The following is a 24,403-nucleotide window of genomic DNA, read 5'->3' on the forward strand; positions in this document are numbered from 1 at the left end:
GGAGGCGGGGGGGGGGGGTGAGGGCAGAGGATGGGGTGGGGACCAGGTGGAGGGAAGCTATGGGGGGAAAAAAAGAGGAACAACTGTAATCTGAACAATAAAGATTTAATTTAAAAAAAAAAGAAAATAAAATAAAGAACTAGGCAGTGGCTTTTACCAATAAAATGCTAGATTCAAAGGAAAAGATGTGTAGTGCCAAAGTTAAAATGTCATACCACAAGACAGCCAATTCCTAGTCAAAGCATATAAAAAGTCAAATTAAGAAAGCAAGATTTTGAAAATTATTATTACCCCAAGCTTTGGCATATTGGATCGCTTCAGTCGACCTATCTTGGACCAGTGAGGAACTTTGCAAACGTTAATTCTCTGCAGTAACACTTCCAGTTCAAATCCATAAATATTATGACCCTAGGCAGAAAAAGAAGACAGCCAATAACATATCAAATGCAAATTAGAGGATTTATCTTCATATGCATAGAATTTCTTTGCCCTTTCTTTTTCTGGTCTCTAATTGAAGGCATCATGAGCTTACCTCCGGTTGAGATCCTTTCTTCTTCAGGAACTTATTCATCAGCAGCATTCATTAGCCTTGACATTCACAAGGCTGCTAAGCAGATTGCTGAAATAAACTTTATCTCATCCTAATTGATGCAAGGTTCAGATAATGTCTTTTAATTTGCAGCTCATGCCTCACAGTCTCGGAGGCAAGGGCAAGTTTTAATGTCCACACTTTTTACATGATCAGTAAAAGCTATATTCAAACAATTCCATTTTACTACTTTAAAAATCAAGAACCTGTTTGTGTTGTATAGCATTTACACAGACTTCTAGAAAGCTCAAGAACTGCATCTAGTTTCTTCCTAAAGAACTGAGTTCAAACACTACTGATTTAGACTCTTCAGCAATGTGCAACACAGTAAATACCACTCAATTGTTCAAATAAGAAACTTGTAAAAAAAAAAAACAAGGACACAATACTATACCAAATAAAGAATACCTCAAAAATGTAACCAAATTTTCCATGTCTACGGTGATAATTTCCATCATGTGAATAATATGGTTCACTGCCTTTACTTATTAAAAAACTAGATGAAGTTTAAAATAAATCAGATCAATAGATTAGTTATTAATTTTAATTAAAAATATATACTGCTATATACTTATAGCAATTTTGTCTAAGACACCCAAAGGACGTGAGGATGTCTCATTTCCAAATTATCATGCCTGGAATTAGGGACTCAAACCCATGTCGGGATTCTCTCTTACATCAGTTTGGATTTCTCAATCACAGACTTGACTCTAATACCCTATGGCACCCCAGCTACCCTAGGCACCATGGCATCTCTTGGGGCCCAAGAAAGAGACTGCTAGTGGAGACTGAGTGAGGGTCTAGTGCTAAGCCAGAGAAGCACAGTAGGGCACTGTGAACAGAATCTTCCTGACACTTTCAAGGTGGGTCCTAAAACACCGTAAGGGAAGTGGGTGGAGAGACCCTGGTAACAACCTATAGACTCTCGGTACTTTGGCTACACATTGTCAGGAAAGGTGTCCAAGAGCAAAAATGAATGCAGAGAAATATATGGCGAACATGTTTGCAAGGCTTCCTTCCATGTAATCATATTACCAATAGCACATTTAAAATATAAGCATTTATATCCTTCTTCCCTCCCAAATTCAGAAAAAAAGACAAAAGGAAGGATTCCTATCAAGGAGCCAACAAACTAAGGAAGGCCAGAAGAAACATAAAATGTTGCTTTATGATTCTTAAGAATTGGGGCAAATGTGACACCGGGGATGGACCAAGAGGGTATTATGCTCAGTGAAATAAGCCAGTGAGAAAGACAAATAACATATGCTTTCACTTACATGTGGAATCTAAAGAACAAAATTAACAAACAAGCAAACTTGAAAGAGACACATAAACACAGAGAGCAAATTGTTGGCTGCCAGAGGGGAGAGGGTTGGGCAACTGAGTGAAAGAAGTTGAAGGGATTAAGAAGTACATATTTGTAGTAGTTACAAAATCGTCACAGGGATATAAGTAAAGCGTAGGAAATATAGTCAATAATATTGTAATAACTATGTATGGTGCCAGGTGGGTACGGGAACTATCAAGGGGGACACTATGCAAAGTATTTGATTGTCTAACTACTTAGCTGTACACCTGAAACCAATAAAAAATGAACATTGAAAGTTAAAAAAAATTAAAGAAAAGAATTGGGGCAAAGATAACTCAATGACTTATTACCTCTTGCTACCTCATGGGAGCATACCCAGTCATCAAGAGAAAAAATGATCCCTGGCCATGAGCTCTCAAAGAAATATATCAAAGAGGTCCACTGAGCTCATAAACTTCAAAGACTTACACTTCGGAGATTGGCACCAAACCAAGTGAATTAACTCCTGTGGTCGCTATACAGCTGGACCACTATGCCAAAATTCTGGAAATACCAACAGTTGACCCAAGTTTATTAACTTACAGGCTGGTGGTCTCTAAATGCAACCGGATTAGCATAAACTTCTGTAATAATTCAGAATGCCTTTCTATTATAGGAAAAATACTATCTTGTAGTGGGCTGGGATATTCCCCCCTTTCTGTTAGCAGGAAGTACAGCAATTCCCTCCAATCTATAGGGTTCTTTCACTCTGAAATGATTCTTTGCTGCTCAAAAAAAAAAAGCCAATCAAATCAAACTAAAATAACTAAGGAATGAAGAGCTTCCCCATGAAATGATCAAACTACTACTTACCACAATGATATCAGGATCAATTTTGTGAACTTTTGCAAGGAAAAACCCTAGCAGTGTTCTCTCAGTTGCAGCAATCTCAACCTTCACTTTCTGTTAGATAAAAAACAAACAAACCAGTCAGTCTTTACTCTCAAGTACTATATCTTGCTTCCTTGCTCAGCTAGGGTAAGATTTCTTAGGGTTAAAAGAAACTACCCAGCTCAAAACTAAATGCAGCAATAAAATTCCTGATTATAGGTTTTGCTTAATTGCATAAAGTCTCTGAGGAGCTTATATTGGTAATAAGAGTGTGAATGAAAAAAAATTTTTAAGTGTTGAGCATTATCAAGTGCAGAGATGTCCCTCCACAGGGACACACTTGTCATCTGGACACATTTTATAGCACATGAATCAGAGTACCAACTTTCTTAGACTTCACTGTTTATGTATTTACCACACAAAGAAGTTCCAAGGACTGTATAAACTAATATCAAATAGTGGTGTAAGAACGTATAAATAAGAAACTAGACTAAACGCAAACGTGCATTTAAGAATTACAAGTGTCTTAAATATAAATAAAACTTATCTTCACACAAAAGGCTTCCACTTGGATTACTAACCATAAATCAAGCATTCAAAAGATCCATTTCTTAAGACTCTCCTAAAATGAAAGTTGAAGGCTGTATGTTTTCTATACTTAGTTTGACTAAAAAAATATCAGTTTGACTCTAATGGAATGAATTTTCATGGTTATTTCTACTTGGATAGGTAATTCAGGGCACTTCACAAATAACAGCCTGGTCTAACAGTACCACCAGGCTACTGGACTTCTCAAGCCAACTTAAAATAAGTAGAACCTGCCGAAACCGGTTTGGCTCAGTGGATAGAGCGTCGGCCTGCGGACTGGGGGGTCCCAGGTTCGATTCCGGTCAAGGGCATGTACCTGGGTTGTGGGCACATCCCCAGTAGGGGATGTGCAGGAGGCGGCTGATCGATGTCTCTCTCTCATCGATGTTTCTGACTCCCTATCTCTCTCCCTTCCTCTCTGTAAAAAATCAATAAAATATATTTAAAAATAAAATAAGTAGAACCTGATAGGTTGCTAACTTTTAATTTTGTCAAGTGAGAACATTAAAAAAAAACCTATAAATTTACCAACACCATCATTTCATAAAAGAAAAAACATATGCTCTCAAAAAGAAATATTTTACATCAAATACATTTACTTTTTAAAAAAATATATTTTTATTGATTTCAGAGAGGAAGGGAAGAGAGATAGAAACATCAATGATGAGAGAATCATTGATCACTGCCTCCTGCACACCCCCTACTAGGGATCGAGCCCACAACCCGGGCATGTGCCCTTGACTGGAATTGAACCTGGGACCCTTCAGTCTGCAGGCCAGCGCTCTATCCACTGAGCTAAACCATCTAGGGCTCAAGTACATTTACTTTTGTGAAAAACTTACTACATTATCCAATTCCCCAATCCACCCCCACCCATTTTGTTAAGGACCCATGGGTATAGTGGGAGTAAACTTCTTAATGGAGTATACTGGGAGTTTAGAAATCACTAATCTATTGGGACAAGCCCACATCAACCTTTCTAATACCTGTCCCATTTAATATCCACAGTGTTTCCAACTACACTTGACTTCCTTTAAGCTGGGCAGGGGAAGGTGAAGGGGAAGTGTAGCACTCTGCCCTACACTTTCCCAAAACAGTAATCACCTGATCATGCAGTTTTGGAAAAGCTTCCTATTAAGCTATCTAAAGGAGGGTTTGAACTTCATACACTGTAGAATTCCACTACTTTCAGGTGGTGAAACATTTAAACATTGCTAAACAATGTTTTTAGTTTTACATTTCTAATACATTTTAATGGGTCAATGTCATAGTATGATGTACCAAGAATAGATACAATCGATTAACGTAAAATAGCCTATTTCTACTAATCCATACCATCCTCCTTTTTTTCAATCTAAACAAATAAATGCTTCATATTTAAAAGAAATAAATAATTTCCTTTACCTTTTTCTTTATTTCTTCACTAAAAGCATATGGAAAAATACAGTCCTTTGGTTTAGACACAACTGTAAAAATGAAGAAAAATAAAGATTCAACACACATCTTAGCCGATTTCAAGTGTACATACACTGAGTGTTTCCAAATGGAAACTGTCTTAAATATAAATTTCCCCCAATCTCTAAAGAGTAAAGAGAATCAAAAATTTCCATTGGTCATGTTGTTGAACCTCAAAAGAATAGCCAAAACAAACAGACTTTTGTGATGGGTTGGTAGAATGACACCATGAAAAGAAAGTAGTTAAAGCATAAGTTTGAACCAGGAAAAAAAACTCCATCCCAATAGAATAACCATTGGAACAGAAAAAGTTATCAAACTGCCTCCTGACTTCTCTTAGAACAAAATAAACCAGCTGAATAAGAGGCAACCAATCCAATAAAACACTCACTACTTTTGAAAACATTTTAAAAAACAAGTTAGTGATCCAACAGTTGGAGAAAAAGAAAAAAGAAAAACTAAAATCAAGCCATTAGTAAACCAGCTTTAAAAATACATACCACAGAAGTGTGACTGGAATGGAGGCTGTGGCGGTGCTTTATCTAATGCAAAGCTATGATGAACCAAAGCTGCCACAGCAATAACCTGCAAAAAAAAGAGGAAAAGAAATCACTTATCAAACACCTACTATGTATTCTGCATTCTCAACAAAACCATCAAGAATATTAAAAGATAAAGATTTTAGTACATATGAATGAATGCTTTAAACATTTTATTAGGAAAGCAGGGGTTGCATGCTTTTCCTATAAAGAGCCAGATAGAAAATACTGTAGGCCTCGCAGGGCTTATGGTCTCTGGCATGGTTACTAACTCCGCCTCTGTAGTGCAAAAGCATCTGCAGATAATATGTAAATGAATAAAATAGCTATATTCCAAGAAACTTTATTTACAAAAGCAAGTGGTAGGCTGGATTTGGCCCACAGGTCATAGTTTGCCAACCTCTGGTATAGAGGAATAAATCCAAACAAAAACAGAAAATGGGGTGTTCTATGAGACAACCAACAAGTTATTCTTCAATAAGTCAAAATCACTGGGGGAAAAAAACTGTATGGGGTTGGGGGAGCTGCTCCTGTTTAAGAGATTCAAGAGACATAAAAATTAAACACCATCTGTGACTCTTGTATGAATCCTGATTCAAATAAACCAACACTAAAAGGCATTTTGGAGAAAAGGAGTCATGTGACTATGGACTGGATATTTTAGATGATATCAAAGAATCACTTAATGTTTTTAGGTGATTAATGGTATTATATAGGAAAGTATGAATGCTTTGAAAGATACAATGACACAAATGTCAGAGATTAGTCTTAAACTACTTCAGGAGGAAAAAAGGAGGGGGTGTGACAAAATCTTGCTAATTGCTGAATATAATTGATTGGTATATGGGAGTTCATTAAATTATTGTATGTCTATTTAAAGTTCTCCAAAATAAAAATAATTTAAAACCCAAAAATAAACAAGTCATCAATTTAAGTCTTTTAAAAGAGTTTGGTAGTGAATTAGTATTCTTTGCTCTTCAAAAAGAACAAGTTTCCCTTGCAGAAAAGCTGTATAAGTTCAGGCAAGTATTTGCATCTAAGGCATACATACAAAATCTGTCCTATTTTTTTTTACCTCATTTTCATGTGTCTTTGCATTTTGTATTGTCTTCATGCTGAAAGACATCACCACAAGAGGGGGAGGACCAACATCCTTAATTACATTCACCAGGTCTGGTTTCAAAGCCATTGCCTCAACTTTACACCAGCTGATTGGCTGATTTAAGAGTTCTAAAAGAGAACAAACACAACACAGCAAAAGCCATTTATGGAAAAAGAAAAAAAAAACTACAATTAAGACATTTGTGATTAACTGAGAAAAATCTTCAATCCCATCTTCTAATAACAATGTCTTATAACATTTAAGTAACAATAAACCACACTATTGGATTGTATGCAAATCCGTGTGTGTGTGTGTGTGTGTGTGTGTGTGTACACATATGTTCGTCTGCCTGGGAAACAGGTCTACAGCCTCCATCAGATTTTCCAGGACCCAAAATAGGTTTAAAAAAAAAAAACAACAGAAACGTGCCCAGCCGGCTTGGTTCAGTGGTTGAACATCAACCTATGAACCAGGAGGTCACAATTCGATTCCCAGTCAGGGCACATGCCTGGGTTGTGGGCTCCATCCCTGGTGGGGGGGTGTGCAGGAAGCAGCCTATCAATGATTCTCTCTCATCATTGATGTTTCTATCTCTCTTTCCCTCTCCTTTCCACTCTGAAATCAATAAAAATGAATTTTAATAAAATAAAATAAATTTAAATGAAATAAAAACCACTGCCTTGGAGAAATCACAAAACATTTTTAAGAGATTTGTGAAGACAAAACAGAGCATCACAGATGCAAATACCGAAAAACATCAGATAAGAGACTAAGCACTATCCACACTGGACAGTGGTACTCCCCCTCCTTCAGAGGTTAGCAGTTAACTAGGGAGAGGAGGTGGGCCACATCAGCCAGGCTGGAAGTCCACATTGACAGCAGCCCAATGAGGGATCGACCAACTGCCACCTGGGCTAACTAAGGCCTCTCTCTGATTACACTGACAGGCATTACAGTGATAAAATTATTCTAAACATATTCCCTGTCCTCACTCAAGGAAAACCTTGAGGAAAAATACATAAAAAAGGAAGTGGGCACACTGAAATAAACAGACCAATTCCCTAAATTCCCTTTTAAAAACCACATCTATCAGCAATTTACTTAGCATTCTGAAAGTAAAATTTTCCTTACGTGGATTTTTAACTTCAAGCCAACAAGGTCCTTTGATCTTTCTGTTCATCAAGAACAGTTCCAAGCTGGATGTGTTAGTCCCAAATACATGAGAAAAAGTTTCTCCTTTCAAATCCTGAGGAAGCTGTGGCATTTCAGACTGAAAAAGGCAAAAAAGAAAAAAAAATCTTTTTTGTTTAAAACTATTCCTTCACATTTTCCAAAGTCTATATTTGAAATAAACAAAAGCCTCTCTACGAAGTACCAGAAGAAACTCCTTTTATATATATGGAATGTAATTTGCCACAAATGAAATCCAAAACAATTCACAGTAGGAAACAAAAACAATTCACAATGACAAAATAATGCATCTTGATGACATCCATTAGAAGAAAAATAGGCCAAGAAGCTCCCCAAAAGAGGATTTCTGTCCAGAATCATACATGCCTTACTGATAAAAAAAAAAACAACAATAAAAAAAAACAGCCAAATAGTACCATTGCATTAGGGGAATAAAAGCAAGAGAATGGGACTCATTCAAAATGCTTGCATGGTACATTTCATCACCACTGTCAGAAACATTTCTTAAAAGTTTCCCTTTTCCAACATGTGGGATCACTATATCAAAAGTAAAAAGAGGTTAAGGTCTAGTTAATTAATTAATAGCCCATAACCATGACCTTACCTGTCCTGGGAACAAGAGCAGCACTATAGTAACAGTACTGACGCTCTCATCTCTCACCTTTCCACTGCTCAGAAGAAACACTTCAACAGAATAATGATGGTAAACTCCATCATGTGGCATTTGTTCTACTTAACAAACAGTTCTGCAGTTTCAATTTATTTATTTAAAGATGCAGAGAGCCGAAACCGGTTTGGCTCAGTGGATAGAGCGTCGGCCTGTGGACGGAAAGGTCCCGGGTTCGATTCCGGTCAAGGGCATGTACCTGGGTTGCGGGCACATCCCCAGTGGGAGATGTGCGGGAGGCAGCTGATCGATGTTTCTCTCTCATCGATGTTCCTAACTTTATCTCTCTCCCTTCCTCTCTGTAAAAAATGAATAAAATATATTTTCTTAAAAAAATAAAGATGCAGAGAAAAGCAGTACAATTTGTAGTCTATGTATTTAAATTTTTATCCATTTTAATTTAATTATTCATTACTATGAGTCCACCTCCATGAACTGTCGGCTTGAGGAGCTCTGCCAATACTAATTGAAAGCCAATTGAAATTTCAAAAATAGAACAGTGTCATTTTCAACCAAAACCCAGTAATTTTCTTTGTTTGACTTACCGAGTATCTAACTTCCAAGTATTCAGATTTTTCTGGAACATCAGGTATCTCAAAAGCATAGTTCTTTTCTACTATCTGGGTAAGCAAATATTTTAAAATCATTTAGACAAAACCTTCACAAAATAAATTGACAAGCATTACATACACAATGCATGTCCCTGCATTTAATCATTAGGAATCTAACATCCTTATGGAACACAGAGGTAAATAAAGCCAATGCGGCACCTGTTTCCCCTTTCAACTAAGACTAAAACACCCAGTAGCTAAATGCTAAAAAGACTTCTCTTAAACATTATAGAACTTGAAATATTTGCATTCAAGGTCAATAAACATTAAAAAATTTTGTAATTTTAATGCATTAAATAATCTGCTACTCTTTAATATTAAGCAACCCCATCTTGCTAGAAAAATTAATAATTAGTATTATAATTATAGCTCATATTTACTGAGTGCCTGCTATGTACCAAGTACTGTTTTAATAACCTAAAATGAATTAATCAAGTTAACCTTTCCAGCAACTCTTGAAATAGCTCTTGTGACGACCCTGGAGTTAGGAAGCGATAAGGCTAGGACTTAGAAGCACAAGGTGTATTGCCCAGCACCTATGCTCTTCACCATTACACCACACTGCTTTTAGAATTTTAGAGACTTGATCCATCAGCCATAATTCAAAGCTCAAATAGTTAAGACCTTTAGTCATATCTTCAGCAACTCAACCCTCCCTTTATTGCAATTACTATTAATAGCCAGTATGTTAATAGCCAGTACGTTGAGTGAGTTACAGCCCCCATGATGATGGCCAAAAGCATCAATATCTCACAAAGTCAATATCTCACAGTTGATCAATATGTATCACAGGAACAGAAGATTTTATTGTATCAGAATAGCATCACAGTCCCTAATTTTTAAAGATAAAACCTCACTTAACCTTCTAAGACAACTTGGCAATAATTAATACAAACAAGATCAGAACCAGTTCTTCTCCATTTGGGAATAAGATCACAAGATATGCTTTAATTATTGGAAGCAATTACTTTGCTATGAGTGCTCTTTCTATGCAAATTAGTGATTATTTTATAAGCAGTATAAAGAGAAGTAAAAATTTTTACAAATCCAACAAGGTTTTACATTGCTAACTATGAAATTTCTATTCAATGAATTATAGCCACACAGAGGGCAGTTTGCACAAATAAGATATGCAACAACTATTTGCTAAATCAGAAAACAACAATCAACTAATAATTAAAGCTGGAAAAATTTATCACCAAATACAAACCTTGGACTTGAACTTCATAATTTTATATTTTGTTGCTATTTTCTCATCAAATTCACTATAAACATCCTTCATTGTAACTGGAGTTCCTGTTTCTTTCCCTGTGTTTAGATCAATTTTCTGCTCTCCCATGGAGAGGAAAGGGGAGGGGGGGAAAAAGAGTATCTGTAAATAAATCTTTCAACCACCAGAAACCCAAATCTAAATCAATTTTCATCTTCCCCCATTTAAATATGTAACAGAACAGTCTTACAAGTGAGTTCAAATATGTAAACACACCCAAAAATGTCCTAAACCCAATGCCCAATTCCTCCCAATGGCATCATAAAAGCAAACCAGAGATAAAGATGATCGATTGGTCAATCCTACAAAATGGGATAAGTGTTGTAAATACTGACCAAGAATATTCATAGTTCAACTCAGATGGGGAGGAGAGTGTGGATGTTAAGTCCCAATAAAAAAGGAGAAGCAAATGGAACTGACCCTGTTAAATGGCTGTGGATGAAATGATACTGTTGCCTATACAACAAAAGCATGAAAACTGGGTCAAACTCCATGCCACATTTTAGAGCCATATACTCCCAGCTGTCATTACTATGGAAATGAGAAGTTGGGGGAAAGGCAGCATCACATACTAAAACTCAGACAATGTTATACTCTTTCACACTCCAACAAGTTGCAAACAGAGTTTTATTTCATTTCTCTACTTTGCCCAACTTCCAATGGAGCCGCTGCCAAACAGTGGTGACTAGGCAGACAGCAAGAAAAAGCATCAAGGTTGTGGCTAATTCATAGCCCTGTTGAAGAATAGGGCTGGTGGACACCCGGCCAGTGTGGTTCAGTGGTTGAGCGTCCACCTATGAACCAGGAGGTCATGGTTCAATTTCTGGGCAGGGCACCTGCCCAGGTTGCGGGCTCGATCCCCAGTGGGGGACATGCAGGAGGTAGCCGGCAGAACACAGAATGCACTTAGGATTAGAAGCTAATCACTAACATTTACCATTTCACGGGGAAGGAAGTATAGCGTTCGTTCAATGTTTTTCACCATGACACAACAGCTCACATAGGTTTCAGCAGATTTGATCCAAACTTTGCCAAACAGAAATACCACACCTAAAAGAATAAGAAAAAAACATGAAAAAAGAAACATTTCAATTACATCACATTAAAGGGGCACTACAAAGACTGAACATGTCCACACATTTATGTCTTCATGGTAAATTATTTTTACAGCAAATTTATATCTGATGTCCAGTCCCCAAGACCAGTTCCTTTTTTCAGTACTTATGCCATATGACAATACCACATTGGTAAAACCTATGACCAGTAGGAGGACAGAGTGATTCTTGGTGTAAACATTTTTTCCAAAAGTAGGGAGACATCTAGGTAAATAGAGACAAACCTTGGTTATTAGGGAGCTATTACAGGCCTCAGTAGACACACTGGGGAACTACTGAGACACCCCAGGTCAGTGTAGAACCCCTGGGGAATCAGGGAGCCATCCTAAGTCAATGTTGGGTAAAAAACACAAAATACATTTTCCCCCAAACCAGGATTCCCCAGAGTAAAAGAAACAAAAAAGCAAACTACTGTCCAACAAATCTCATATTTAAACCTCTTGTGAGAACTTCGAGAATGCTAAATTCCTTTTTAGCACTGTATTTACTGATAAAAATTAACATTAATGTGTAAGGATAACTATGTACGGTACCTCAGTATTTTCCCATATGTAAAATTGTGTTTGGGGCAAAACAATTTCTCTCATATATCTTATTCCATATAATAATAAATGTCTCATAATAGGGTTCAAGTACTATCTACTATTTCACCCCTTTGACTTCACAGACTTAAGACACCTAGCTAGGTAGTGTTTATAATGTTCCTCTCTTCTATTTCAGTTCAACAAATGGGCTAATAACCAACTCAGCAGACACACTCCTTTTGCGATCCCTCTGTAATATATAATACAAAGTCAAAGAAAGCCTTTCTAGACATCAATTCATTGTTCATGAAAACTGGCCATCAAGATAGGACTCCAGAGATTTGTTAGTCAAACTACGAGATTATCACTGTGCTAAATTCTGGACTCCATGAATAATTAGACAGCAGTAACCAACACAGTTATTCAACACAGCCATTTGCCTGAGACATTAAGAAAATTCTGGCATATTTAAAGGCTATACTGTACATAAGGCTAATTACTCCAGTTTCACAAGATAGCTCATCAGTGCTTCCTTTTGTCACTCGTTCTAGTAGAAATAAGACCATCTAAGAATTTTCATTTCTGCAGATGATTAAAATTCTAAGAGTTGTGTGATTTTCATCTGGGGGGAAAGAGACAGATGGGGGGGTTGGGGTGAGAGAAGGGGGGACTGTGTCGATGATTAAAAAGAAAAAATCTCAGTAGTGCAGAAAATTAAAAGTCATCCTTATAACAGTTAGAGATGAAAAAAAAACAAAATTCCAAGCAAAGAAAAATAAAGGCCCTAATATTGGATTCAAAGATTCAAATAGCTCATTTTACAGTCAAACTAATATCACACTTCATGCAACACATTTGACACTGTTTATGCCTCATTTGCCACAAAAAGATCATGGTAAACAAAGATTCCACCCCCTCCCCCAGTAACTAGCTGAAACCAGGTGCAGTCAGGATTATTCAACCTTTAAAAAGTCATAATGAAGACAGGATATCTTCCCATATGCAAAGAGTAAGATTCTTTTCATAATTATGGAGCATTCAGCAACAACTGACTTATTTAGAATCTGTAAGAAACTGAGGAACAATAACAGGGTCTATGGGAGTACTTCGTTTTTATTAGCAGCATTGATTTCACCAAGGCTCAGTGATCAAGATGAAACTGTTCAACCCTCTGAGATTAAAGGACTCTTTAAAAGCCGTCTTATTTAACCCATTGGCATCGATCACGAGGACACAACTTGAAAAGTAGCAGAGCAGCAGGTCTGAGGGTGAGAAGCCCAGAACTTTGCTGCTGAAGAGCTGACCACTTCAGTTTCAGAACCTCAGCTTCCTCCTCTATAAGTGAATTACTAGACTAGAAGATCTCTAAGGCATTATCCAGCACTAGGAAATTCCTTTTACCTTAGCATTTGGAAGACAGACCAATGACAGACAAGTACCTCTTTCAATTGCAAAGTATTTCCCAAGGGTGGTTGAAAAGGCTTATCCAAGACTATGGGTTAGTACCAGGAATTCAACAATACATAGTATAAATTGGTTGCTTCGCAAATATACCTGTGCTTCAGTGCCTCAATTTTAACCTCCGATATCTATTACGATACAGACTAGCACTAGCCGATAGAAATGTCAGCACTGCCAGGCCTACGTGACTCGGTTGGGTGTCATCCAGTACACTGAAAGGATTCCCAGTCAGAGCACATATCCAGGTTGCAGGCTCAATCCCAGGTAGGGGGCGTGCAGGAGGCAGGCAATCGATGTTTCATTCTCATAAAGAAATTTCAGCACTTCCTGGCATTGCTCTAAAAGCTGGAAATAAAAGCCTCCCCCCCTCCCCCAGGAGTTCCAATAGCAAGTAACAAAGAGGTAGTCAAAAAAGGCTTTGGGGGAATTGTTCTGTCTGTATCTGTGACATCCATGAATATGGTAGCTACTACCAGCCGTGGGCAAACTACAGTCCGCTGGCCGGATCCGGCCCGTTTGAAATGAATAAAACTAAAAAAAAAAAAAAAAAAGACCGTACCCTTTTATGTAATGATGTTTACTTTGAATTTATATTAGTTCACACAAACACTCCATCCATGCTTTTGTTCCGGCCCTCTGGTCCAGTTTAAGAACCCATTGTGGCCCTCAAGTCAAAAAGTTTGCCCACCCCTGTAGCCATATGTGGCTATTGAGCACCTGAAATGTGGCTATTGGCTGAGAAGCTGAATTTTAAATTTTATTTCATTTTAACTGATTTCAATTTAAAGAGCTACATGTGGCTAGTGGCTATCACAGTGGACAATGTAGCTCAAGACTGTAAAGCAATGCTGTTTTTTAATAAGAGTATTAACCAGTAAACAAAAGATGGAAATAATATACTCCTTTTCACACAGGAAAGAGGATTGTTATTCCTTAAGGTTGTAATCCTTGGCAATTGACACTAGCAATCTGATGCTTTATATGTGAATTAACCTGGGGCGGGTGCACCATCTACTTTTGTTCTACCCATTCTTTTTGTTATGGTTAATCCTCACCTGGGGATACTTTTTGCATTGCTTTTCAGAGAGAGGGAAGGAGGGAGAGAGGGAGGGAAACATAGATGTGAGACACATGACTAGTTGCTTCCTGTAAGCGCCCCTACCCTACCCGGGACAGGGAGCAACCCCACAACCCAGGTACATGCCCTTGACCAGGAATCAAACCTGCAACCCTTCAGTGCATGGGCTGATGCTCTAACCATTGTACAAAACCAGCCAGGACTATGCTACCTATTCTTACACCATGCTGCTATAAGGCTTCAAGAGGCAAACTCAGTATAGTAGTGAATGCAACTCTGGATCTCTGAAACCTTTCCTGTGTATCTGTCTACAGGATTGTCAATCTCTGCAGTTTATTTCAATAATCATTTATTAAACACCTATTATATGCCTGGCATCACACTAAAAGCTGGAAATAAAAGGTCCCAGGCCTCCAGGAGTTAAAAGGCTTTAGGGGAAACAAAAACACAGAATCAGATATTTTCAAAATAATATGACAAATGCTATGATGGAAAAGGGTATGATATGGTCACAGAGAAAGGGCTCTTGGGGCCAGTGTGGAGGATTAGGAAACTTTCTGGAGATGACACGAGCTGAGTCACATGAGGGCATTCCAGTCAAACACAATGAATAAATGGACAAGGTATAAAGAGCATCAGGCACAGACAGGGAGCTATTTCTAGGGCACAAAAGTCATGCATGGCAGGCATCGGAAGCCTTGCTAAGAAACTTGAACTTTTATGTTATAAGCAATTACCAATGAGGTTGTTTTTTATTTATTTTTTATTTTTTAAACATATCTTTATTGTTTTCAGAGAGGAAGGGAGAGGGAGAGATAGAAACATCAATGATGAGAGAGAATCATTGATTGGCTGCCTCCTGCACGTCCCCTACTGGGAATCAAGCCCACAACCTAGGCATGCGCCCTTGACCAGAATCGAACCTGGGACCCTTCAGTCGGCAGGCTGAGCCAATCCAGCTAGGGCTGGGGCTGTATTTTAATAAGGAAATGACACGGTCAGAGTTACCCTTCTGGCCACAATGTGAACTGAGGGGTTAGAAAGCTGGTGTGATGTAGGCAAGAAGGGATCAGAGGTGGGAACTGTGAGGAGAAAGACAAGACACCTCGTCTACTTTAGGAAAGGAAACTAATAAGACTTGATGAAGAAGTGAGGAAAAGGGGGAATCAAAGCTGCCTCCCACATTTCTGGTTTTGACTGGACCATTAACCAACACAGAGAATCAAATCTAACATCAAGCAGATACAGCAAAGCACAGACAGTAGTACTGGGAAGGGCAGGCCCACCATGTGATACTCTAGTGAGTACCACTCACACGGCCATGCTCCAGAGGTCCTATGAAGCACATGTGAAAATGGTGTCCCCTGCAGCAGTACAATGGGACAACCTGGGCTTGCGCACTGGATGGGAAATATTTGCTCAGTCTCATGTAGTCACACCTGCCAGCCTACCTCCCACTGGCAAGTAACAAAGAGGTAGTCAAAGAGGTGACAGGGTCTAACCAAACTGACTTTCCCTAGCTAAAGCAGATATGATACCATTTCTAAGACTGCTTATATCTTTACCTAAGGAACTAATACATGGCAGTTTGCTACTCAAGCGGCTCTGCAAGAGTTTCTACATATTCGATAAGCTGAAACATATTACCGCTTCTGTTTCCCCTCTGAGAGACCATTAAGGTCTTTCCAGTTGAAGTCAATGCCTGATTATCTTAAAGGTAAATCTGGCCTTCAAGTTCGACAATTAATACTTATTCTTCTTACTCATTCACTTGCTTCACTGACATCTACACTCCATTTTCATTGGATGCAGCCTCCAGGAAACCATTTTGAAAAATAGTTTGCTTCTACCCTCAGATGCAGAAATGGGTCTGAATAAAAGTCACTCTGTTTAAGGGTGTATTTTCTATTAATCCAACAGATTTTTGTCATGCCCCACCCTGTGGTGAAGAAGGGCTCAAAGGAGCACAAAAGGAAACTGGAGAACCTCCTGGCTTTTGTGAGTCAGAATTCATAGTATCAGCTCATTCGGAGAAGGACCTGGGAATCAATCTTCATCCCTCCTCTCTGTCAACCCTCACATCAATCCATCAACAAGTTCATGTCAAAATACATGTTAAATGCATTCACTTTTCTCCACCACACACCTGTCCTGCACTGACTGATCTCCAGTGCTTCTACACTTTTCCACTACCCCATTCCAGCCCCAACACACACACACACACACAAACACACACACACACACACACACACACACACACACACACACACACACACACACACACGCTCAAGCGCTATTCTCCACACAAATTGGAGGGTTCCTGTTGAAATGTATGCCCAACCATGAGAACACCATCCCACCCATCCTGCTGGTACTTAAAATCTTCCATCATCTCCCCATGGCTCTTGAAAGAAGACCTAAACTCCTTAATATGGCTTTCAAGGTTTTTCATCATCTACCCTAGGCCTTTTTCTCCAACTTCATTTTCTACCAATCTCGTCACTTGATTACTATGCTGCAACCAACAAGCCGCCTCCCTTCTCCCTCCAGGCCTGTGCTTACTGGTTCGTCAGGCTGAAATGCTCTTTCTTCAGATCTGCACGTGCCTCAAATCTTAGCCCAATGGTGATCTCCTTAGATAGGCCTTCCAAGTCCATCCCCCAACTAACTGTCTTTAAACCATTAATCAACTCATCTTATTTATTGCCTATTCCCCTCTACTTGCTCCCACCCCACTAGAATGTAAGTTCCATTAGGATAAAGAATTTGTCCAGCCTGGTCACCCCATCTCAGTGCCTGGCACACAAAACTGGGTTTAAATTGCTGAATAAATGAACAAATTCATGACAATCTCCATTTAAAGTATATTAACTATAACTTTGGATACATCAAAGGTAAACTACAAGTACACATTCCATATATAACTAACTGGTTTTGGGAAAAAGCATCTTTGAGGATTATTCACATCACACAGCTCCTCTCCATTCAGGTGCCTCATGCACCCTTACTATATACGTATGTGAGTGCAGAGTCTGTGCCAATTACAATCACTAACGCATTTAAGGAACAGGCGCTATTCCACGCTAAAGACATACAGTATGATTACCTGGTTGGTTGTACTGATCTTCATAAGCATCCAGCCAATAAAACTGAAACACTTGTTCTTCATCTGCCCCTTTTACCAGTGGCAGGTGACTGGAATCCACTTGAACTTCCTGGGCTGAGAAACTGCTGTCATCTTCCTGATCAATGTCCCAACAAGAGACATCTGGGAGAAAACCTCCTCTGCAAAAATCACATTTTCAAAAAACTTTTCAAAATCGAACAAAGCAATTGTAGCACTACTTGCCAGAAAAGTCATAAAATGCTCTTACAAGCAGGGCGTGGTCCCTTTCCCAAGATCTGCCTCAGGTTTCACCACCTCTGCTGGCTCACTCGCTTGGTCACAGGTCTTAGCAGCCACGGGCTCCACATTCACCTCCTCAGCTTCCATGGGCTCATCAAAGTCACCATCTTCAAAATCTATTGCCCCTGACTCCTTCTTGTCGTGTGTACACACTGCTGCTGGTGCTGGGTCTCCTGTAGGCATCATTGCACATTCCCATCATAAACTGCTGCTACGGAGCACACAGGCCTCCCCAGCACAACCATAGGGACCTACTCTTTTCCCACACTGTATTTGCATCTCGTCAACCTCCAAATCGGATGTACCTTGTAACTTTTACTGCTATGAATTCAAATCTTCCACACTTAAACTTGCTATCACAAATACTTTCAAAATCGCCTCCACTTCCTCCTTCCTGGGTCCTCCATTTTTGGCAGCACTTTGCAACTCCTCCACACTCTTGTACTTCTGCCTGACATCTTACTTACCAGCAAATTCAGCACGTTGAAGAGGAATAGGAGTTAACAGAGGCTCCCTCTTTGAGACAGGGGAAGCAGTTTTTCCTGTAGGAACTACCTGTAAATGTTTTTAAATGTTTAGTCAGTTAGACCTGCATACTAAAAATATGCACTGTCCTGCCCTGCCCAGAGATAATGACAGTTCCCATTTATAAAACGATTTTGTGTATTATTAATGTAAAACTTCAATTATTTTACTTTTACCTAGGTTTACAAAAAAACGCTTGTTTCCAGGAGGAAAAGTATTACATTTAGCACAGTTGTAATACCTATAATAAACACATGCTACTTACCACAAAATTTACTATGACAAAAGCAGGCACATGCTATTTTTGAAATACATGAAACTATATAATGAAATGGGAGTCCTAATTTAAAACAAAAATCAAGAAGACATTCAAAGGTATTTCGCTCACATAGAAAAGCAACAAAATAAATTTTAAGCAATAATATACATCGAGTTTGAAGGTATTTCCACACTTTACCTTAGGGGTGTGCAAAGAGAAAGGATTCAGTGAAGCTCCAATGGATCTTCTCTTCTTTGGTATTATTACAGGTGGTGGAGTTATTTGAGGTGTCTAAAAGGAGAGGTAAGACACACTTCATGGCCATGCTTGGTTTACCACAAGACAGAAAAAGTACATTTCTTCCCCCATTGAAGCCCAAAGAGCAAAGCATTTTTCCTTCCCTGCTCCCCCCACGGATCTATGTTCATGCACTGCGGTTACTATAGCAACACTACCACAGACTTACTAGAAACCCAGAATAGATATTGAATCCACTGCTGACCAATTTTTTTCTTATCAAAACTTAACATACTTTTCCCTTACCCTTCCAGAATATTATATTTAAAAGCTGTCAAGCTAGAACTACATGTTAGTATATGTCATTTTAATCAAGGGTCATTTAGAAAGACACACACCTCTAAATCAGAGTTTAGTTTTTTGTGAAACAGCAAATTCCCAGAACAGCTGAGCCTGTCTGAGTTCTATCAGGGACAGCTCACCGACTCTTCCTTTGTGCCCACTGGCAATTCTAGACAAGGATCTCACGCCTAATTGTACAGACTGACAGGCCTCAATCTATTTTGGGAACATGCACTGTAGCAACTGAGTGCATTCCCAAAGCTGACTCGTATGTGTATTCTTACTACCTCAAACACACCCCCACACAGCTCGATCAACAGGACTGCATAGCTTGTAACAGCTGGAAAGTACTCTCACCTAAAATGGTGAGAAGAAAGCAATCTGAAGGGTTGTTGTTCATTGGTTTGGGGGGTTTTTGGTGGTGGCGGTGGTGATGTTGTTGCTGCATTTTTTAAAATTCTGGCAATAGTCTTTTTTGTATAATTATTGAACTATGTCTTCAGCCAATGGCCCCTGCATATTTAATAACCCCCAGAGATTCACTTACCTCAGTGGTTAGATCTTGTAGAATGTCCCCTAGCAGATCATCCTTGGACAAATCTATAGCTTTCTGGAAGTTAGAAAGGAAGGTAGAATGAAACATCCCTGAACTTCCCATTTTCACCCAGAACACGTGTCTATGAAAGGAAGAATCGAACCTATTCAGTCCTCACTCTGAGTGCTCATCTACTCAGTGCTCATTAGTCACAGATATTAACAACCATCTGCGTATACATAACTCCCAAATCTAGAACTCCCATCCTCTATCTCCATGATCCTCCTGTTAATCACTAAAATCACTACAGTCAGTTCAGCTTTTTTATTCAATTTTCTTTTCTATCTCCAAGTTCCAACCACTGAGGTGTCTAAATTCACCTAGAAATCTACATCCAACTTAGTGATGGAAATTGGGAAAATAGTACTCAAATATTTGAGCTCAAATATAGAGCACCTATTGTCTGTATAATCAAATATCATTATTTTCACAAAAGAGAAGGAAAAATATAAGAAAAACATAAAACTCACATCACCAGTTTTCTTCCCAGCACTAGCAATGAACATTGACTTGATATTGTTTGGTTTTGTCACCACACTCTTCTTTACATTCCTCTTTTCTTTGTTGCGTGTTTTATTATCGTTTCCTGTTGTAATATAAATTATTTAGAAACATGCACTGACAAAAATCAAAATGAAAAAGAGTCCAGTCACCTGCTCTCTGTATATGAGAATTTGAGAAGAAAAATGTTAAAGAATTCAAAATACAAAAACATGAAACTTTATGCAAGGTAGAGAGGGAAGAATTTTTAAAACGTGAATTCAGGAAAACTTGAGCTGAATGTTATTTCAAAAACTGATGAAAATAAGTGGATAAGGTACTAAGTGTGACTGTTTAATTGCTATTGTTAGTGTGAATAAAAAACTTCCTAAAAGGTGGGGGGAGGTTCTGTTTTACCCACAGAAATAAAAAGATCAAGTTCATCTGGAAGCAAGGAATTAGCCTAACAGTCTCCATGAGATCACCTTTTTAGTGCTATACTGAATCTGAAAAGGAAACTAAACTTTAAAAAATAGGATTACCAGTTATGATATTGCAGCATCCTAATTTCCATTTTATGAAGAACAGCAACTATATACACGCAATATGTTGTAACAACACTAAACCAACAGAGACATTTACGCAGTAAAGAACCTGTGCCACGCTTTCTCTTATGATGACGTGAAAGTAAATCACCTATGAACTCTTCTCACAGTGTCAATTTTACTCTTGCTTTCTGAGTCATCCCAGAGCAGTCTCTACCTTAAAAAGACCTCGAATGAATATAATTAACCAGTTAACTGCCATGCGTCCCAAACGGAAACCATCCCCGCACACCACGGTATTTTGAATTTAATTTAAAAAATCCGCCACTTGCGTCTATAGACACTTACGGTGTACAAAGGGTTAAAATAGTGTGTGGTGGCACAAGAATACATAGAACAACAGAAACAGAAAACAGAGTGTACAAAAAGACTCAATTACTTATGGAAATTAGCATATAATAAAGGTGGCATCTCATATCCCTGGGGACAATATGAATTTTTAAATAAGTAATGCTGGTTACCCATTTGTAAAGAAAGTAACCAGCCCAGCCTGCATGGGCTCAGTGTTGAGCGTCAACCTATGAACCTGGAGCTCATGGTTCCATTTCCAATCAGGGCATATGCCTGGGTTCAGGCTCGATCCCCAGTGTGGGCCCTGCAGAAGGCAGCCAATCAATGATACACTCATTATCACTGATGTTTCTATCTCTCTATACCTCTCCCTTCCTCTCTGAAATCAATAAAAATATTTTTTAAAAAGAAAGTAACCAGTTCCAAATACATTACAGATCAGATCAAAATTTTTAAAATGAAATTATAGAAGTGCTTTAATAAAAAAGGTAAATTCCCTTGTAACCAGGTTTTGGGGAAAGTCTAACTCTGATTCAAAATCCATTTGCAAAAAAAATAATAATAATAAATTCAATTACACCAGAAACAAGTTTATAGACAAAACAGAAGAAAATTTTTACAAAGTTTCACAGATAAAGGACCAATTTCCCTAATATTAAAAAAACAAACCCCAATAGGAATGTGGATAATAAACACAAACATGGTTCACATAAAAGTACAGGCATACCTCATTTTACTGTGCTTGACCTACTGTGCTTCATAGATGTTGCAGTATTTACAAATTAAAGGCAAGACTCTCCACCAGCAAAAAGATTATGCCTTGCTTTATTGCAATATTTGCTTTATTGCAGTGAACTGGAACAGAACCCACAATACCCCTGAGGTATGCCTGTCTATATAGACAGCTATTAAGTTTTATGAAAAAATGCCCAACTACATGTGTAAAAGAAATGCAAGTGAAAACCACGAAATAATAAATCACAAAAATGTTTTACAATATGTTTATGATTAAAATGAAAACAAAAGGATTTTTTAAAACGTAAATCTGAATACAAAATAAACCTATATAGTAAACTGATGATATAGCACACAAAAATTACTTCATACACCTTTTGAACAAAACATTCTGACTATACAACTTTAATAGGATATATGCCAAGAATAAAACTTCAAAGAATACAAACTTTATTTAGAAAGATTGTTGGTAGAGGTATTATAGGTTTAGTGATTCTAAAATGTCCAATATTATTTTGTGTAATTTTAGAAGACAAGGGTTTTCATTGGTCGTTAAGGTACATACAAATAGAGAATTGAGGAAGATGAAGAATGCTGTAGGATCGGGTTTCAATCTAATGTATCAGTATGGACTCACGACATACATAGACATTAAATCTAGTTCTGTTCACTGAAAAGACCTAGAAACTATATGCTCCAGCAGCAATGAGTACATCCATCCCCTAGATCTGAATACCATTCTCCACTAAAAGGAATGATTCTTGGGGGAAATGGCTAATTCCAGGTCTGAGACAGGAATAATACAAGGAGAACCTGGAACATCTTGTTTGCCAGAAAGCAAGGAAATGTTCAAAGACTGATGGAGCCATGTCAAAAAGACTCAGGAGCCAGCTCAAAGGGGATCCCACTGCCAAATTTGGGATAATTTGAACATCAAAACACATGATGATAATGGATATTGAACTGTAACAGTAGTTCAGTCAAATCCATAAGTTTGAAGTGATCATTTTAAAAAGGGCCCTGGCCGAGTAGTTCAGTAGATCAGAGCATCATCCTGATATGCCAAAGTTGCAGGTTTGATCCCTGATTAGGGCACATACAAGAATCAACCAACGAATGAATAAATAAGTGTAACAACAAATCAATGTCTCTCTCTCTCTCTCTCTCTCTCTCTCTCTCTCTCTCTCCTCCAAATCGATTTAAATATTTTTTAAAAAGGAAATGCACTTGGTCTTTTACACTAAGAACAAACTTTGTCCAATGACCCTGAATTTATCTGCTTCTCCCTGAATTTTTGCACATCTGCAGAGTCACCAAATATATTCAAGACTTAGAGACTAATAAAAAGGAAAGAAAGGATCATCAACAATGCTAAAATCACTGGGTGAAAGCTGGTGGAGAGCCCTAACCGGTTTGGCTCAGTGGATAGAGCGTCAGCCTGCAGACTGAAGGGTCCCAGGTTCGATTCCGGTCAAGGGCATGTACCTTGGTTGTGGGCACATCCCCAGAAGGGAGTGTGCAGGAGGCAGCTGATTGATGTTTCTCTCTCATCAATATTTCTAACTCTCTATCCCTCTCCCTTCCTCTCTGTAAAAAATCAATAAAATATATTTTTTTTAAAAAAAGAAAGTTGGTGGAGAAAAGGGATATATATGCACATGGTCTCATCTTTATCACCCCACATTTGCACTAACTACAATGGTAGAAAGGTAACTTTATAAAGGAAGAGATCTGACAAACATCATCTTACCCAGAGATCAACTTAGTATCACCAATAAAGGGACAAACTGACACTATGTGCCCTGATATGATTGATGGGAAGGACACAACTTCATCTCTATTGTATTTTTGCCAAAATATTTCATCTGACTCTAAGCACAAAGAAGCAATCATGCAAATCCCAGACTGTGGGATATTCAACAAAACCACCAGCCTGGTCCTTTTAAAAATGTCATAAAAGACCAAAAACAAAAACAAAAAAAGCCAATGGGAAGAGGAGAGGGATTGTGCTGTTCTATACTAAATAAAACTAAAGAGACATGAAAGCTAAAGTGGACTCTGCATTTTTAGAAATAGTTATGTAAGACATTACTAGGTTAACTGGGAAAATCTTACTATGAACGATATATTAGATAATATTATGAGAATGGCAAATAGACAAACGTCCATGTTCTTAGAAGGTAAATGCTGAAGCATGTACAGATGAATTGTCATGGGCAACTTACTTTCAGTAAATTCACCAAAATCAAGTCACTGTATGTGGTTGTGGGAACAGTGAAGAGGGAGAAAGGGAACACGTGTTGCAAAATGTTAATCTACAAATTAGGGTCCAGACTTTCTGAAAAGGGCAAGACAGCACAGAATTTAGACTTTGAAGCCACGTAAGTATCTCTTGTGCTGTTGTATATTCTTCTTGGCATCTTTCTTTTTTAAAACAACAACATTCTTTTATATATATTTTTTTTTATTGATTTTTTTTACAGAGAGGGAGAGGGAGGGATAGAGAGTTAGAAACATCGATGAGAGAGAAACATCGATCAGCTGCCTCCTGCACACTCC

At 38.2% G+C, this 24,403-nt stretch overlaps 1 protein-coding gene across 1 annotated transcript in view; it reads right to left on the reverse strand.

The window, feature by feature from the left end:
- The window catches only part of POLA1 (polymerase (DNA directed), alpha 1, catalytic subunit), a 312,056-nt gene that overhangs the window by 272,593 nt on the left and 15,060 nt on the right, over positions 1–24,403 (reverse strand). Inside the window, exons 5-19 of the mRNA XM_006769997.2 lie at positions 20,204–20,319; positions 19,686–19,748; positions 18,758–18,850; positions 18,243–18,330; positions 17,744–17,948; positions 17,476–17,654; positions 11,129–11,241; positions 10,132–10,248; positions 8,856–8,930; positions 7,584–7,722; positions 6,426–6,580; positions 5,312–5,396; positions 4,761–4,822; positions 2,751–2,840; positions 292–408 (exon numbers count right to left, since the gene is read on the reverse strand). Coding sequence (XP_006770060.1) covers positions 292–408; positions 2,751–2,840; positions 4,761–4,822; positions 5,312–5,396; positions 6,426–6,580; positions 7,584–7,722; positions 8,856–8,930; positions 10,132–10,248; positions 11,129–11,241; positions 17,476–17,654; positions 17,744–17,948; positions 18,243–18,330; positions 18,758–18,850; positions 19,686–19,748; positions 20,204–20,319 — 1,697 coding nt within the window. The remainder of the gene's footprint in view (positions 1–291; positions 409–2,750; positions 2,841–4,760; positions 4,823–5,311; positions 5,397–6,425; positions 6,581–7,583; positions 7,723–8,855; positions 8,931–10,131; positions 10,249–11,128; positions 11,242–17,475; positions 17,655–17,743; positions 17,949–18,242; positions 18,331–18,757; positions 18,851–19,685; positions 19,749–20,203; positions 20,320–24,403) is intronic.

The sequence above is a fragment of the Myotis davidii genome, unplaced genomic scaffold (genome assembly GCF_000327345.1).
Source record: "Myotis davidii unplaced genomic scaffold, ASM32734v1 scaffold1124, whole genome shotgun sequence".
NCBI classification, from domain to species: domain Eukaryota; kingdom Metazoa; phylum Chordata; class Mammalia; order Chiroptera; family Vespertilionidae; genus Myotis; species Myotis davidii.